The following is an 18,393-nucleotide window of genomic DNA, read 5'->3' as shown; positions in this document are numbered from 1 at the left end:
TACATAACTTAGTAATATCCAGTAAAAAAGGGAATATAATAGCAGTAGTTTAATGTTTTAGATTAGCATATTTATATACTATTTTGAATACACAGCAATAGGCAGTAAAGGACCCATAACAATAGAACTTTGATGTGAATTGTATGCAGGTAACTAAGGCAGGGTATAAACTTTGTCCCATGCACTCATTTTCAAACAATATGGAGATTAAGTAAAGATGGACAACTTGTTAAAGAAAAAAAAATAGAATCTCTTTTTTGAAAAATTGTCAATGAGCCCAAATCAGCCTCACCCTCTCCCAATATTCTTTTGACATTGTTTTCATTTTTGCTCTGCCTCTGTATTTCTCGGTTCCACGAGGGTCAAAAGTGGAAATGTCCAAATCTCAGGAAGGAGGCTTTTTCTGTCCCGGTCATTCTGGCCCAACTGGCAGCCAAAATCTCATGAGAAATACAATTTTTGGGGGATTGCTAGCCCGAATTACAGTTCAGGGCTTTCATGTATGGCACAGCTCTGATGGTGTCCATCTGCACAAGGTTGAATTTCATTTGTTGTGAGAAAGGGAAGCAGGATTTGATGCATAGGCTAAGGGAATCCTGTTAAGGGAATGTTTGCTCATTTCATTTTTCTAAAACTTTTCCTGGAACATGCAGATTTTTTATATCTTGCTTTTTGTTTACATTTTCTTTAAGTTTCTTTAGTAGAACTGGTCAAAACTTGGAATTTCCAAATTAGAAGAAAAAGTTAAAATTTGGGATTTCCCACCAAATGAAAATTCCTTTTCAGAACTATTGAAACAACTTTCACAAAAGGTTTCATTTTGATAATGCTGAAATGGTTTGTTTTGACTTTATTATTTAGACTTTTATATAATATAATTTTAGTTAATTTTACATGTGTATTCTAGATGTAATTATCTATCATGAAACTTCTTATTATACTAGTAGTATAATATATAGAAGCAACAAGGTCATAATAATTAGAGATTTCATTGCAGCGACTCTATTAAATGTTTGCATAAGAACAAGGCTGCTAGTATTTTGGGGGAGGTTAAGGAGAGTTGTTGGGTTTGTGAATTAATATAGTCGGAGCTAACCAGGCTGTAGTGTACTTTTTCTGAATGGAATAGTAGCCTATGGATTTATAAGGCACTACTGCTAACTTATTTCCACTTAAGTACTTAGAAAAATCCTTTTTGTTGCCATCAGGGGGAGCTTTTGAGATCTTTCAAGAGTGACTATATATATTTTTAAAAAAAAAAGAAAAGAAAAGAAAAAAAAAAGAAAAAGAAAAAGAAAAAAACGTCCCAGCTCAGAAACAGAGATCCACAAACCAGCAAGCAGCCAGAATCTTACCTGTGGCTACAACTAAGTCAAGGAAACCAAGGAAGCTGAATTCCTTAGATTTGAAAAATCAGCCAAATTGAGAGAGGATTTTTTCAATCAATCAAAAATAAAATTAATCATTTTTATTATTTAAAAAAAAAACAACAAAAAACCCAAACCAAGAGTCTTTGGGAGCATTCAAAAGGCAAACCCTGCTCTGCTGCTACAGCTTCTGGAAAGCAAATGCTCTTCAAAAAGCTTCACTCCTTTTTGCTCCTGATGATCGGATGGGGACCTTTGATGCAACATTTGGATTAGCTGCACACAACTGCACTGAGGGGGACCACAAAAGGGGGAGCCTGGCTGATTGCATAACTTTAAGAAAATAGTAAGAGGGGAAGAAAGAATTATAGAGAGAGAGAGTGAAAAAGAGAAAGAAAGCAAGCAATTTTTAAAAAAAAATCTGAGAATCAAGTTTCAAGACTCTTTATGTGCTGCAGAGGAGCATGAGGTTTACCAGCAAAGTGCAAAGGGGAGTCTGAGAGGAGAAATAGCTCACTCTTTTGCCAAGAGAAAAAATAGGAATGTGTGTTTTGGACTGGACTGAAGAGGAAAGCTGGGGAGATTGCAGAAAGGGGGGCAGGATTTTTATCACATTGGTACCTTCACATTAATTACCCTCTTTAAAAAAATAAATAAAAGAGGAAAGAGGGGAAGGAAAAGAACAGAAGGGAAGGAAGGGGGGGAAGAAATCAGCAAAAGTGTTTGAGACTCTGGAGCTATCTGCCCCTTCAAGCTGATTGATTAGTCATGATCCCTGCAGTTTTAATGGGAATCATTCAATTGGGAAGGTGGGGCACCCCAGAGTAGATTAGCATATTCTTGTTTACTCATCTTCTGAGGGGCTTTTTCTCTTTTCTTTCATTTTGTGGAGAAGAAGGGAGGGGGGAAGAGGTTGGGGGGGAAGGAGGGGGTTGTGGCTTATGATATAAAGGAGCCAAAAAAATAAATAGATTAGAGCATCTTTGGGGGGGGAGGGAAATCAGTGGGTCTGTGTCTTGGAGAAAGCTGTTTTTTTTTTTAAGAAGAAAAAAATAAAGGGAAGAAAATCCAGCAGAGAAAAGAAGAGAGAGAGGAATTCCAGCTGTGGAGGAATAGAGAAGAAGAAGAAGACAGATAGAGTAGGAAGAACAGAGAAAAACACTTTAACCCAAGAGGAGTTTTTGTTTTATTTTATTTTAAAAGGGAAAAAATCTATAAGCAGGAAAGAAAGAAAGGAAGAAAAAAAGAAAAGAAAAAGCAACTGAGAAGGGTTATAAAAAGAGCAAATACCCAAGAAGGGTGAACAGGAGAAGAAAGTCAAGGCAAGGAGGAGCCCAAAGCTGGCAGATCGGGAGGATTTGCAGGGGAGAAGGGGGGGGAAGATTGGAAATGCAGCTCTGGAGTTTGCTGCTGCCTCTTGCGCTTCTTTGTACAGCCGTAGCCAGTGGACCCGAATGTGGGATGGACGAGCGCTCCCGCAGGGCAAGAAGGGACACCAGGCACACCCGCCAGATCCACTACACCGCCCCGGGCACCTGTGCCACCAGGTTAGCCCGAGGCAGGCGTTCCACTGCTAGTCTGGAGCCTCTGCCTGTCCCCCGCAGGAGGCAACAGCGGGAGGTAAAGGGCGAAGAGGATTCCCTTACCCCAAGCAGGGCGCTCTATTTCAGTGGACAAGGTGATCAGCTGCGGCTGAAAGCAGATATTGAGCTGCCCAGAGATGCCTTCACTTTGCAAGTGTGGCTGAGAGCTGAAGGAGGACAGAGATCACCAGCTGTCATTGCAGGTACGTAGTGCCCTGTGCCTGTAGCATCCCTTTTATGTTTCACACATCTGCAGAACAGCTAAGTGTCGGCGCGCGCATGTGTGTGCAATGTGTGAATGTATATTTAAATATGTGTATATATATATGTGTGTGTGTGTGTCTCCATATACATATACATGTATTGATGTATGTATACACGTTTGTGTGTTTATTAGAGATATCTCTACATTTGATGAACTAGAAACTTGGCAAACTATCTGAAAGTGTGTGTGTGTGCGTATATATGTGTGTGTGTGTATATAAAAGTTAAGTAAACTTTTGCCGGAGGTGATGGCATTATTCCAAATAGTCTCTTTATTTTTAAATTAATGTACAAATGGGAAGACTAGCACATTCTATACGTTTCTAATTTAATTTGATAAGGAAAAATAGAACTGTAGGAAGTGTGTGTGTATGTGTGTGTGCGTGTGTGTAAAAAATTCCTGCACACGTAATTTGTTTGTGTGGGAAAGCGCGTATGAGGATCCTATTTGATTTCTTCGGGTTTTATTAGTTTTTCAGTTTATTTCAGCTGTTACCTTTTTAGACACTAGGTTAGCATGTGATTCCAAAGAGCTGTAAAGGAACTTTTGGCTATTGTGAAGCCTCAGTAGTCACGTTTAGTTCATAAAGTTCCCAACCCCTCAACACTCAGCTTATACTTGATTGGTACAGCATCTAGAGGATGTTTTTAGTATTTTTTTTTCTCCCCTTTGAAATCACAAGTGTAACACACATGATTGTAAGGTCAAATTGCCCTGTGAAATTATTTAGTACTGAGACCAGTTACTGAGCTAAGCTGTCGGATCAGGACAATAATGAGGAGTATTGCACTTTTCTTATTTAAAAGTTATGAGCCCATCAGCAATGTGTGTTCTTTTTCTTTCCCGCTCCTTCCCTCTGCTTTAGTACTAACGTATGGTGAAGCTGCCATAAAACTGGATACTTTTGACAAAGTAAAAGGTTTACAAACCCTCATAATCGCTCAAACATTCATCTTTGCTCTGAAGAAAGCTATAGAAAATGGAAATGCCCTTTAAACAAAACCAAACCAAACAGGGGAGGAGACGCGGGATGGTGGAGGGGCAGAGAGGAGGACATATTTTACAGTTCTTTTGGCAAGGAGATTCCCTGAAAGTACAATTTTTCCATGTCGTAGAATGACTTAAAGAGACAGGGAGGGTTTTCCCTTTCCCTTTAAGTAGAGTCATTTCCTACAAGAGACCAGCGGATGCTTTTCTTCTTCTTGATATAGTCACTGATCAGCCTTTAGGGCTGCTTTCCTCCTGCCTCCCTGCCACATTCCATTCTTTTATTTCCTTTCTCTTGACTGCACTATACTTGACCTATGGGATTGTTGTCATTCAAGAAAGTCTCTTCCTTCTCAGGAAAAAAACAAAAACAAAGCAGACTCTGCAGCAAATTGCTTTGATTTTCCCCTGTGCCCAGCTGCTGTGTGCACTTTTAAGGAGGAGAATGTAGTACGTTTGTCAGTGTATTGAGAGTAGATTGTATTTCCTTCTGCCTATGGTAAGGAAAAAAACTGAAGTCCAACTAGGAAGGAGAGATGAGTGATCTCAGGCAAGGAAGAGATTAGATTATCACCATTCCCCATTATTTATTATTCCCCTTCCTCCCTTATTCCTAATCTTGATTTACAACAGTAGGTCTGAAATTGCTTCCTTTTCAAGTGGGGAAAGACAGAGTGTAGGTTTACAGAGATATTGTCAATGAAAATACGAAGCAAATATATACACTTATTTAATCAAACACCGGAAGCACTGTTTTACAAGAATGTGTAATCCACATGATGAGGAATCTAGATACACACATGCACAAAGGTGGTAGTAAAATAAAAGATTTTAATTGAATAGGGGAGTTTAAGTTATTGCTTGTATAAAACACCTGACCCATTTTATGCACGGAAGCAACATGCCGCTAGAAAAGAAATGCCCCAGTTTAGAACCATAAAGCTTGTAGCTTTACTCCAGAGAACACTGATTTGGTGTTTTTTTTTTGGTAAACTCCACCTCCCTCAGTTGAAGAGGAGCCAGGGTTGGCTGTGTGTGTAAACACCTGGAATAGATCCAAGGAGGAACTCACTTGGAGTATCCTCCACACACTAACGGTCTCCCAGACCTGCTGCAAGGTTAAGGAGAGATTAGATTCAGGGGTGCCCAGAAACTTGGCTTTCTCGTTTTCACATGTTTTGGATGTGACAGATTTAGGAATCTGATTCTGCCCTCCGAGTCCCATTGGTGTGACCCCACGGAAGTCAGTAGTTTGTCTAGACACTAAAATGGGAGTGGAGATGGGGCCAAATTCACTGCTGGTGTAAGTGGCAGTCTTGGCCCCTAGAGTCTATCGTTGTCTTTACCGGTGATATGTTGTAGGGAGGGGAGGGAGTCAGTGGGGTTGCACAGGATGTAAATAACAACAGAACATTACCTCTGTGAAACGAAACTTCTCATTTTCTTTAGTATCCTTCCTATCATTTCCTCTGCCCTCCCTCACCAATGCTTCTGTCCCTCCCTCTCCCTGCACCCTGCCGGTTCAGCCCTGGATTTTAGAATAATCATTGCTCCATTTGCCAGCCACAGTCAATAATGTGCCCATAGGGCAGAATGGATGTGCATTGAATTCATTCACCCAAGATCTCAGGTAGAATCCAGTTGCCCTCGGCTTCTCCAAGTGAGCCCTGAGAGAGAAGGAGCTGATCTATTTCAGGCTAAAGGGAGCTCCTGTGCTGCTCAGAAGCCAAATTTCCTTGTGTTGCCCTTTGCTGCTGTATTCAGTTTATTTTTATAAATGCCTAATTTTATAGAGCTACTCTACTGGCTAGTCATCAGTTCGGGCCACCCCCCTGTCTCTGATGGTAGGCGGCCCTCGGTACCAGAGTCTGCCGATTTTCACACTGGTTGGCAGTGGGGTTGTTCCTGCCCTGCTTGGATTCATTGATATTGGTTCTGGCATTTTGCGAAGCAAAGCTGTGGAGAAGATTGCAGTTTGACCCACTAATATGTGCTGTGCAAAACCCCAGCCTCGATTGCCCAGAGGCAGACTCGGAGCATGGAATATCCCTTCGCTACGCCAGCCCATACAGCAGACACACATGCAGCACAGGCGACCTCACAAAATACCATACAGTCAGGTCGCACAGCGGTTGCAGAGACACACCCCCACGTCCTGCATCACAAACACATTCACGCACACACGCTCAAACAGCGCTTTATGATTGCTTTCAAAAACAGCAATAATCTCTTATGCAGCCCTTTCTACATCAGGATGCATCTCTAGTGCATAAACCAAGAAGTTAATTTAACCAGGTTAAACGAGGGTGACCGTTAATCCAGTTGGATTACCTAAAATCCATGTAATACATAGACTGCAATGCACAGTTGACCCTGTTTTTGTTGGACTCCCGAGATAGTCCGGTCTACGTTTCCACCCTGAGAATTGCTAAGAAATGGGGTCCTCCTGGCTTGTTCCTGTCTGTGTGTGTTGTTGATAGAAAGCTCAAGAGTTGGATGGCCTGTGTTTTGTTAGCAGTGTGACGTTGACTCTTTAATAGGTAGGAGCTGAGAGGTTTGTGTGAATGATCAGACGTGGGAGCTGGAGTAAAAAGGCGTGCCTGCTCTGAAGAGTAAAAGTTATTTGTGTTTTGTTTTCTTTTTTTTTTTTCCCTTTCACTCACACACTCTCTCTCTCTCCATCTCTATCCCTCTGGCTGCCAACAGAGAGCATGATCCCAAGTTAATAAACCTTCATATGTAAGGGAGTGCCTGTGTTTTCCCAACTTCCCTCTTTGGTGAACACACAACTGCAGCAGAATCCAAGGGGAAAGAAATGCCAAAATCAGCACGCAGTGGAGCTCTTTTAAAGTCACACGCTCAGTGTGCAGTAAGCCATTTGCAGTAATGCCTCCAGCACGATTTCAACAAATGGGTTAATCTGAAGGTACATAAGGGATACGAATAGGGCTACTAGACAGCAAGTGTGAAAAATCGGGACAGGGTGGCTGATAGTAGGATCCTATATGAGAAAAAGACCCAAAAATCGGGACTGTCCGTATAAAATTGGGACATCTGGTCACCCTAGATACGAAGTAATGCTCCAGTGTTCAAACAGCAGCATCAGAGCACATTGACACACAGTTTCATACCCATGTGATTTCCTCCTATACTTTTTAATCTGCTAGCAGATGAATACACTTTCGTTGGACTCAATGGGTGGGGTGTGATGTTGGTGCTTTTCCAGCCAGCTGGTTTTTTAGCAGGTGCACTTTCAACTTCTGCACAGATGCTGCGTTTGATATCCCCCCCATACAAAGCAGATAGGCAGATAATGTAGCACCAAAACGGGCAGATAATGCTGCATCATTTGTTCTTCAACAGTCTGCGGTTTTTCGCTTGCATGGATTTGTCACTGCGTTTTTTTTTTAAATTAAATATCTATTTGATTTGATTACCATAGAATGAAAGAACCATATGTGACTCATTCTAGTGCCATTGCTTACTGCATTGCTGGAAGGTGCACTGATACCAAGGTGATGGGCATAGTATAAGGAATAGAACAGAAAAGGTTGGGTAAAGCAACAATCTACAGTGATTTTTTTTCTGTTTATCTGCATAGTAGGTGCAGCCTGGCAAGCAGTGGGAATAGTCCTCCACCAAGATGCTCTGCCAATGCTGCTAAACTGTGAGCTGAATCAGCCACCTGTGGGGTAAGAGGATAGATTGGTCTGACTCCATAGTTCACTGTATTTTTGGCCATTCTGCTCAAGGGTTCAAATAACTGGTGCCAATTTTGGTAGCTGTTTTATGCAGTGGGTACCTGGTACTGAGATTAGGATTACTTCCTCATTTCGTATTAGCCACTGGTGGCTTGTCATTTTAGAAACACTTCAGTGCGTTTGTGATTTAGTTCATTTTGATAGCAGAAATAGGGAGGAGAAAGGGGAGAAGACTGCAACATTGGGTGGTGGGGTGGAGTTGCAAAACCTCATACTTGTTTGGGGGGAAGCCATGGAGTTTTTTAAAATATTTTTCCCTCTATCTGTGTCTCTCCTCCCTCAGTGGAGGCAAGGTAGAACTGGTGAAGGGAGGAAAGTTGGCCAAAGTTTGAGAAGGTTTCTGTTCTAGAACCCAGAGAGTATTTAAAGGTCCTGACGTGTGGGTTCTGCTGGCTACTCAAGTGGTCAGACCACCATATTCAGGAGAGCAGTTTACAAAAGAGTCTACGTTGTGGCTTTGCTAATAAATACAGTAATTGAAAATAAAGGTGGAACGGTGGTCACGGTGAGGGAGGTGTGTGTGGAATGGAATGAGGGTTTTGCGTATGTGAAGGTTGGTAAATTAAGGCTCCTAAATTCTGAGGTTTGTCACAGAGTAAACTGGTTCCCTCAAGTCCCATATAGGATTTTTACCAGAGCTTGTGACAGAACTACACTCCATAAGGCAAGTCTCTGGCTCAGTTAGAGAACTTCTACATAGCAAAAGCTGTGCTGGGGCTAGCGTACCTGAGCTAGCTTGAATCCAGCTAGCAGGGGTAACAAGAGCAGTGAAGAGAGCACAACGCAGGATTTTGAGCAGGCTTGTGAGTCAAACACATGCCCAGGGTCTGTGCTAGGCTGTTACTCCTGCTCTGAAGCCCAAACTGTGCTGTCTTCATTGCTGTTATCCTCCACTCTGGCTGGATTCAAGCTCGCTTGTGCACAGCTTTCGCTGTGTAGGCATGAGAAAGGGAGATCTGCAGGAAGTGAGCTGCAGGGACGAGGACGCTGGGAGAGCTTTATGTATAAGGGAATCACTTAGTCTCTGTCTGTGAAATGGGGATATTATTTTCTTTCTCCTGCCCCTTTGTCTGTCTTCTCTATTGAGATTGTAAGTTCTTTGTGGCAGCCTCTGTTAAGTATTTGTACAAAGCCCGTTCTGTTCTTTGGTACAGCCTCTAGGCACCACTGTAATACAAATCAATAATATGAATAATGTCTTTTCTTCCTTAAATTGCTCACTATATCCCAAATAGTCCTGAAGCAATGTTCCATGCAGGATTGTATGTCTTTCATTTCCATCTTTTCTACTAAATACTAGCCTGGAAATACCAACCCTACTAGTCTACATATTTTTTTAAAAATGGCAGTATTTTACAGCCATGGCCCTGCATGTTACGTATTTGATACTGCTTTGTTTGGGACAATGAATGAAGACTGCTCCAGTATTTGGTTTTTAGAAGTGTGACATCTAAAAATAAATGTCTCAGCCTGATTCTGAACTGATGCCAGTGTAAATCTGTAGTAATTCCCTTACATTGGTGTAAATGAGATTTGAATTTTTTCTCTATTTTTATCCCAGCTTTCTGTAGGGAAAAAAAAATCCCTGGCTCTTCTTCTATTAATTCCTGCTCACCTCTAACCTCCTTCTATTCTTCTCTTTCTCTTACACACACACACACACACACACACACACACACACACACACACACACACACACACAATTCCCAAAGCCCCTTTGATTTTTCTTGGATCAATAGAGCATTTAAACTCCAGTCATAAAGGAAAGAAAGCTTGTTTATTCTTCTAAATTGTTTGACACAATTGAAGGATCCTGTAAACTCTGTGGGTTTCATTTAATGCATGTGTTTGATATACATTTCAAGCTCCACAAAGCCATACATAAAAGAAGGCATTATTACAATGGCCCATTGGGAGGAAAATCTGTGAAGAGTGTAAAAGCCGTGGGGAAAAAAAGAGGGTTAGCCCACAGGATGAAAAGAAAACAAGAGAGAAGCTTGAGACCGTTCCCAGAATCTCCGATTCTGCGACCTTTATTCAGGGTGATCGTAATAGAACTTCTCGCTGAGTAAACTGCTGCTCCATCTGACTAACCCTGACCCTATAGACACAAAGTCTATAGTCAAGATTGTCAGAGTATAAATACGATGGGCCAGATGCTTAAATGGTGCAAATTAGCATAGCTCTGTTGACTTCTGTTTACACCAGCTGAGAATCTGTCATGAGGGATCTGAAGTCAAAGGAGAGACAGTAAGATTGATGTCAGTGGGCTTTAGATCAGTCACGAGGATTGTAAAGAGACCCTTTTGTGTCTTGTCCCCCTTCTGCATCCCTGCAGGAGAGTTAACATCCATTGATTTCCTGCCCTATCTTGCCTTGCATATAGGAGCCGGACTAGAAGGGGAAAATCACAAAACCCTCAACGCCAGAGTAATTGGCGAGGAAAAGAGGTCGTTTTTGTTGTAATCCAAATCCCATTATGGCCTTTGTCTCTTCTAAGCTATTTTTTTCACTGTTAAAATAACTATTTATTCAAAATACACTGTCCAATTTTCAGGTCTGCTGGATGATGTAAGTGTATAATGTTCTTGATCAGTCCTCTCTGCCCTCTCTTATCACCATCATATTCTGGGTTCTTCTCTGACTATCTGGGGTCCTTGATTCCCCCTTATTTCCTTCCTTCCTGATAGGCAGAGTTTCAGTCTCTTTGCCTTTTGCCTGACAAGCAGATACCATGTATGCGGTAGTGTTGTAGCCATGTTGGTCCCTGGATATTACAGAGACAAGTTGGGGTAGGTAAAATCTTTTATCGGAGCTCTGTGTATGTCACCAACAGAAGTTGTAGTCCAATACAAGATAATTACCTCACCTACCTGGTCTCTATAAGTAAAAAACATCTCTTCAATAGCCTTGAGCTCTCCAAAGTTCTATTCATCTTTCACCGCATGATGGTTGTGCCCCATAGACCTGGAGGGACATCTCTCTGATTGGTGCTTAAGAGTTTTTACCACTCCTTGTTTGAAATGTACATGGTGGGTGGGGGCAAGTGCATGTGTTCCTGGCAGTATTGAGCTTATCCAGTTTACTATCCACCCTACTGCTATATAACTATGGAGCAGGTGGTCACTTGAATTACCTGCACCCTTTCAACAATGGGGATGAAGTGAAACTAAGAAGCATGGGACATTGGCATGAGGGAGAGTCAGAGGTGATATTAGGTACCAGCTCACAATAATATGGTACCAGCTCACAGAAGCAAAAAGATGACTGTGTTAGAGTAGAAATCCATTCTGTCCCAGGCCAATTAACTCTGGAGGGCTGGTCGGCTTTCCTCACCTGCTTCTCTTGAGTTAGATTTAGGTCTCTTTTATCTCTTCCCCTTCCATTTAATGCAGTGACTTATCCTCTCTTTATATGCATTAGGTCACCTCCTCATACACATTTCCCTCCCACTTGCTCATCCCCTCCCGCTCCATCTGATTCCCAGGGGTTTTCTGTGCAACTGGGAGAAGAGCAGGCCTGTTCCAGACACAAGTGTATCGGCTGCCAGCTCTGTTTCTCCCTTGTTTTCCCTCCTCTCTTGGTGCTCAAGCAGTCAGAGCCAGGAAAAGGACTCAAATAACTCAAAGATTTTGTTTAATATTTAAGGGAGCAAAGGGTTGAGGGAAATTATTACTTGAGGAGAGGTACCAATATGTTTAATAACTGTCAGTTTTGTTTATTTTTGAATGCAGGGGATTTTTCACCTACCCTGATTATTCTAGACTTCTTCTTTTGTAATAACAATAACTGCACTTCTATACATCATCCCGGTCATTCAGAGATCTCAAAACACTCTTCAAACAATGACATACCCCACAAATGTGAAGTTGGTATTGTCCTCATTTTACAAGCAGGGAAACTGAGGTAGAGAGGTGCTGTGACTGGGGGAAGATGTCACAGGGTGTCAATGACAGGTCCAGGAATAGAACTCAGCAGTCTTGGCTCCTGGTCTACTGTTTTAGCTCTTTCTAGTGGTAACACGTTACTCCTTAATCTGGGTTCTGTTCATTTAAAGTCAAGGTGGTGTCTCTAAATTCCTGTAGGACTTTTCCCTGCACCTGCTCAGATCTTACTAAGTCTTACTATCCATGTTGGTAAGCAGTGCAGTTCAAGTGGAGACTGGTGCAAAATCATCCTTTCTAACATCACTTAGTTTAGCATGGTACAATAAATGAGAAAAGGGAGTGGGGGGAGTGTAGATCATACTCACTGTTTGGGGAATGGATATCAGAAAAACAGAGATTGTTTGTTTTAAATTAAAATCTCAGATCCAAAGACCATGAATGTCAGGAGATGTTTAGATCCAAATTAATTGCTATTATGTCTAACATGGACCAGCCCCTGAACTTGGGAGAAGTGCAGATCCAATCCAAGCTTCTCAGATCAGACTCATCTCTAGTTAAAATAGGATAGTGTAATGCTGTGGGGAAACCATTGGTTTATTCTGTGCATCAGTGAATATGTCTGTTTGCTGATAAGCTTTTTAGAAAAAGCTGGCTATAAGTGTTTGCCGTCTTCCCATTTCAGAAGCCTTATTCTAAACGAATAGGCTCAGATTCTGGGCCAGATTTTCAAGAGCTCAGCACCCAGCAGCTCCCATTATTCATAGTGGGGAGTGTGGGGTGCTGAGAAGTTTGTAAGTCCAGCCAGAGATGCATCAGGGGAACATCAGTGGGTTAGAGCATTTCAATGCTTGTCTTTGATTTGAATATAGATCTGGTTAATAGATACAGAAAGGTGTTTTCTTCTGATGGTGGTTTGGTGACCTACAGTTACATCAAATGAGTGGTCGCAGTCCAATATGTCCACAACCCCATGAACAACTGCAGTTCTGGAGGCAGTATCAGCAGGGAAGCTAAGGATTGAATGAGCCATGAGAACAGACCAATTAGAACTGAGGTGCCCAGGTAGATGCAGGGGAAAGTTGCATTATTGTTGTTTGTTGTAGAATTCTTCTTTTCTGTGGATAAACAGAAGGACTGTGTCTCTGGGGTTGTCAAAACAACACCCTTCACCAGAAATAGTTTAATTATAATTTTCAGTGTAAACAGAAGAAAAATTGGAACCTGCACACAACTTAGCTCTTGAACGGCAACATTAAGAGAGAGATGGAAAACTGGGAATCCAAGCTGAATGTTCACTGAGTATGGTATGCACAGGATTTTGAAACGTGTGTTTGGCAGAGGGAAGGATAACCAGGGTGAGCCAGATTCTGCTGTCGAGTACATCAAAGTAAAACTCAAAGAAACGAGGTGCTCTAGATTTACACCTGTGTAGCAGAGTTTTGAGCCTAGAGGTGTAATACTCAATGGGGAAACAAAGTACCGAAGACTGTCCCCCCCTCGGTCTCCCTGAGACTTTGTTTGCTGAGGATGATTTAATCGGGATGTGTGTTCGTTCTGGTGATGCAATGGGAAGCGTTTGTACAACGTGGGGTTGTTTTTCTTTCTAAAGCATTTTCTGCATATACCTATGGTATTCCCACTAGCCTTGTAAAATCACAGCATATACAGTTCACACAATAAGCCCTTTGTGTCCCTGACAACAAACACATGTAAACTCAGCTCTGAAGTCTTCTGGCCCCAAACTTTTTTTCCTCCCTAATGTTCAGAATCCAGCAATAATATTGCCTCTTCTGTTTACAAACACAAACCCCAGGAGGAAGCCCAGAAGGTAGTTAATGAAAGGCAGCCATAGACTCGTCCCCAGGCTGGGGGTTGGAACCAGCAGGGTTACTGGATGTTTCCTACTGTGCATCTGCTTATGGATGTCTGTTTGACAGTATGTCTACCAGTGTATCTGTGTGGGATGTGGAAGGAGAAGAGAAGCAAGCTGCTGCTAGCATCAATTCATTTTTAAAGATGTGTCAACCCAATAACCATTCAAGGTCCCAAAAGGAAAAAAAAAAGATATTTGTTGAGATTGTAGTAGCCTGTGTAGAATTCTGTTCAACCGACTATGGGTAACTGAAATTCATGCTTAACCAAAGGTTGATTCTGTCCCCCAACATCAATGTACATTATGCATTTCTGTCTACCTTATTGATCAATATATTTATACTGCACTCACCACCACATGGTCTGAGCTTATCTGCAGTCCCATTTATCTGGAGGTTTCAGAGATCTCCAGAACCAAGATGTCAGTCTGCGCTTCAGCTTTTGGGGCTAGATGTAAACTTTCTCCGATTTAGGGGTGTTTGTGCTTCTGGTTTGGTTCCCTTCTCAAGACAGGCCTAGGCCATTTTTGGTTGTGTCTGGGTTCATATCTAAACATCCCCAGAATTTGAAGGGGATTGATCTGGAGTTCTGATGTGGGATCATCTTCTACTAAAACCTTTTAGGTAAATATAGTCGTGCTTTCAGCTGTCAAGTTAAGGCCTGATCCTGCAAACCTCAGTCACAGGAGTAATTCTTGGTCACTTGCATAGTCCCATTGAAATCAGAATGAATGGAGGCTGCAGGACTCCTAGCTCATAAATCCATTGGAGCTCCATTTTGAAGTGACTCCTTTTGAAACATGGACGGTTAGATTCTGGCCTCTGTCCCAGCTGCTCTAAACTACTCTGTTGGTGTACAGGGACTGCAAAGTGATCACAACAACTCTGGGGAGAATTCCAGTAGTATAGGGCATACATGACCCTATACTTCCTCCTCATTCACCCTCCATCAGATGGGGTGTGGAGGAAGCAGCAGGGAGAGAAGGGGTGGGCAGGGGAGGTAGTGCTCAGCACTACAATCATTGAAGAGTGTTGAGCAGTGCATGGGGAGTCTGTCATAAGATAGAAAAGCCCCTGGGATTGCTTTCACTTGCCCTAGGGACCACATCAGCTCCCAGTGCAGGCAGAATCCAGGCAGCACCAAGGTGACTCAAAGCCACCTGCTGGGCTGTGCCTTTTTGGCCCAGAATTAAAAGCAAAGTAATGAATGGTCTAGAGGGAGATGGTCACTCATTTGTTTGGCAAGCAGCATTTTCAGTGCAGTCTCTGTGGGGTGAGACTTTTGAAAGATACTGGCAAAATATGCTGATTTGTGAGTGAACATCGGTCAGTGAACAAGAAATTTGAGTGAAAAGAGCACAAGAGATGGGCCCAAAGCAAAACCCCACAAAAGGACTATACAAGTACATCCTTGTTTCTGTAATGAGCTGCAATGAAATCCCAGATCCCCAACCTTTAGAGAAGTTTGTGCTCTTCTGTAATTTTTAGCAATACTTCACTACTCTCTGGCAGCGGCGTACTTCTCTTCCCAATCCCATATGTTAACGGCTCTTCTTATGTCATGACAGAGTGATCACAGGTAAATTGTGTGCAGTACATTCTTCAAAAGTCAGTCAACATAATTTGCCATTCAGCTGCCATGTTATTTGAGTGCCACCAGTGTGCTCAGAACATGCTGTCTCTGCCCTAAAGAACTTATACTTTAGTTCATACAGAAACACCATGGTTTAGGCATTTATCAGACACTGGGTGACAGGGTAAACTCCAAGCAGTACAAAATTTCATGGAGATGTCATCGTGGAAGGGCAGGATTGTGAAGTGTGTTTTAAGGAAGAGAGATAAAGAACTTGGTTGGAGACAAGGAGATGGAGACTCCTTGCTGATGAAATTGGGAAAGGAACAGAGGTTTTTCTCTACTAATAATGTAGAGGGGCTTGGGGCAGAGAAAAGGATATTTGTGAATGAAAGTGTCAAAACTGCTCTATAGGAGAAAAGTAGTTTTTCCTCCCCTGACGAGGTGATCTGGAGGAATGAGTCCAGTGATAGGTAGAGGGTTGTCCTGAGTTTTAATCCTGGCTATACCTCTGACATTGGGCCATATACTTCATCTCTCTGTTTCCTTATCTGTAAAATGGGCCTAATAATACATTCCTATCCTCACAGCAATGCTGCGTGGATTCATTAGTTAATATATACACAATACTTTGGACATGTAAAATCTTGGTTCATTTTATTGTACCCAAAATGGTTGGAAGAAGAGCTCTTTCTGCCAGGGTCACTGTAGGTGCAAGGTATTCCTCACAGCGCTATTCTCTCTGCTGTGGCAGTAGCATTCAGCTTACAGAATGTACATGAGCCAGAAAGACAGTGGTATATCGTTCACGTCATATCCTTACATATTTCTCCCATCTTTTTTTGAAAGACTCTTGCTTCTTGTGTAAAAATCAGCCTTGTCTCTCAGGCATTTGTTTCCCTTGTTCAGTAGCAGGCAGTTGTCTGAAAGGAGTGACTCAAGCTATCATCCTTTGCATTCAGCATTATGCAGACTTCTTGGTATGAAATTTGCATCTCTTGATCTCTCTCTTGGTTGGCAGAATATTGCAGAGCTAAGAGTTCTGAAATCTCTCTGCATCTTTTATGCCAGAGCCTCTATCTAATCTACCCATCTGTCTATGTATTCCTCACCATTATTACAGTATCTGAATGTTTCTGAGGTAAAAGAACTCTATTGTCTTACAGCTATCACTGCAAAAATATATTTGTGCCACAAATTGTCTAGTTAAAATAGCATCTTTCTTTAATAATCAAAGCTGTGGTTTCATGGCTAGAGCCAAGGACTGGGAGTTAAGATTTTTGGATTCTATTTCTGAATTTGCCACTGATTTGCTCTGTGACCTTGGCCTTGCCACTTAATCTCTGCTCTCATTTATAGCCTGCAGAATCCTCTTGGCCATGGTGTGGTTGCATACAATATAAATCTCCACGTAACTTGGTCCTGTGCTTGGTCTCTTCACCTGCAAAATGAAGATAATATTAATCTCTCTTTGTAAAGGCTTTGGGATCCTCTCATGAAAAACACTATGGAAATGCAAAGTGGTATTTACTAATAGACTAGAATATAAAATAAATATCCTTATTATAAGCCCAGTTCCGTGACATACTGAGCACCCTTAGCTTACCTTATACAGGATGGAAGTTGCAGGTACTCATGGGACCTGACCTTGCAAGGTAATAAGTGTCCTGCGCAGTCGAACAGCATCAGACTAGTTAGATGACTTGTTTGACTTCAGTATTCCCAACCTTGTAACTTTCAGTAATAGATGCTTTTTATAGTCAACCCCTCTCCCTAACAGCAGATTTTTTCCATTTCTAGCTGTACAAAGGGACACAGCAGGAAGGAACGGTTTCCAACCTCCTTTTCTTTATTTTTTTTTCTTTAATAATGCTGCCTTTAGTAGCACCTCACAATATTTACAGACCATTCACAGCATTGAGTTTAGGAGACCATCCAGGCACACACTTGCTGGTGGCACAGCTCCTGGTCTGCATGTGTAGGACATGTGCCTGTGAATGTTTCCACTCATGTGCATGCATGTATTCCTCAGTAATGCTCTAAAACATTACATTTGATACTACTGATTCTGTAATGTCTTGGGGTACCCCTGTAGAGTTTGGTACTTTTTTTTTAATAAGAGGTGCCTGTGACGGCCTGTGATATACATGTGCATATGCCTGTGTTTCCATATGTGCTAAGCTTTCAAGCATTGTACATAGGGAAGACCAATCTTTTGCTATATTTATTTTGCAGTGTTTGGAGGAGAAGGGTGATGCACTTTCAGGGAAAATTGATTATTTGCAAACTTTTTATTTGTATTACAGTAGGGCCCAAAGGACTCAACTTGCAAGTAAAAAATAGTCCTTGCCCTCCAAGGAGCTTCCAATCTACATACACAAGGCAGACAAATGGTGGGAGGGAAAGACAGGCACAGAGAGGTGAATAGACTCACTTCATGCCAGGTTAGCAGCAGAGCCAGGAATCCAGGTGTCCTAAATCCCAGTCCCAGGCGTTAAGCATTGGACCATACTGCCTTGCTAAAGGGAATTCTGCCAGTGAATATTTGAAATGAGAAGACACCATGGGAGCATCTTTGGGGAGATGAAATCGGGTAGCATTTGGAGACCCTGCATCTAAGTTTTCCTGACACAAACAGTTCTGCGAGGGATGGACAAAGTATCAGTGAGAAAGAAAATGAGAACTGGCCTCAAACCAAGCCCCGGATTCAACCAATATGATCAATTTGGGCAAGTATTATCCCTGATTCAATCCAAGGAACACTCAACCCTCAGCAGGACCCCTTTGTAATTTTGCTAACATAGCTCAGCAAATCCAAGCTTCAAGAGTTGCCCTCTAGTCTCAGAGATACACAAGTTATTCTGTCTCACCAGTGACACAGGAAAGCCCCTTGGGACTGTACAAAGTTTGGATACAGCAGCAGATCTGGCTGAAACTGCCAGATCAAGTGAGACCCCCTACATGAATGTGGCTGATTACCAGTAAAGGGAAGCTGGCCTCCCGGGGTGTCAAAACTGGCTTTGGCTTGGGTCAGGAAGATGTAGTGGCAGAACGAAAGGAGATAGTGAGTAGAGGAAAGGGATGATACCTCAGTGTGTG

The 18,393-nt window shown here is 42.1% G+C and overlaps 1 protein-coding gene across 1 annotated transcript in view; it reads left to right on the top strand.

Moving 5' to 3' along the window:
- Positions 1 to 2,756: 2,756 nt before the first annotated feature.
- The window catches only part of PAPPA (pappalysin 1), a 217,316-nt gene continuing 201,679 nt past the window's right edge, over positions 2,757 to 18,393 (top strand). The window contains exon 1 of the mRNA XM_050926896.1: positions 2,757 to 3,153. Within this exon, the coding sequence (XP_050782853.1) occupies positions 2,757 to 3,153 (397 nt within the window). The remainder of the gene's footprint in view (positions 3,154 to 18,393) is intronic.

The sequence above is a fragment of the Gopherus flavomarginatus genome, chromosome 17 (genome assembly GCF_025201925.1).
Source record: "Gopherus flavomarginatus isolate rGopFla2 chromosome 17, rGopFla2.mat.asm, whole genome shotgun sequence".
In the NCBI taxonomy this organism is placed as follows: Eukaryota; Metazoa; Chordata; order Testudines; family Testudinidae; genus Gopherus; species Gopherus flavomarginatus.
Note: the sequence above shows the minus strand (reverse complement) of the source record. Positions and strands in the feature narration are given on the sequence as shown.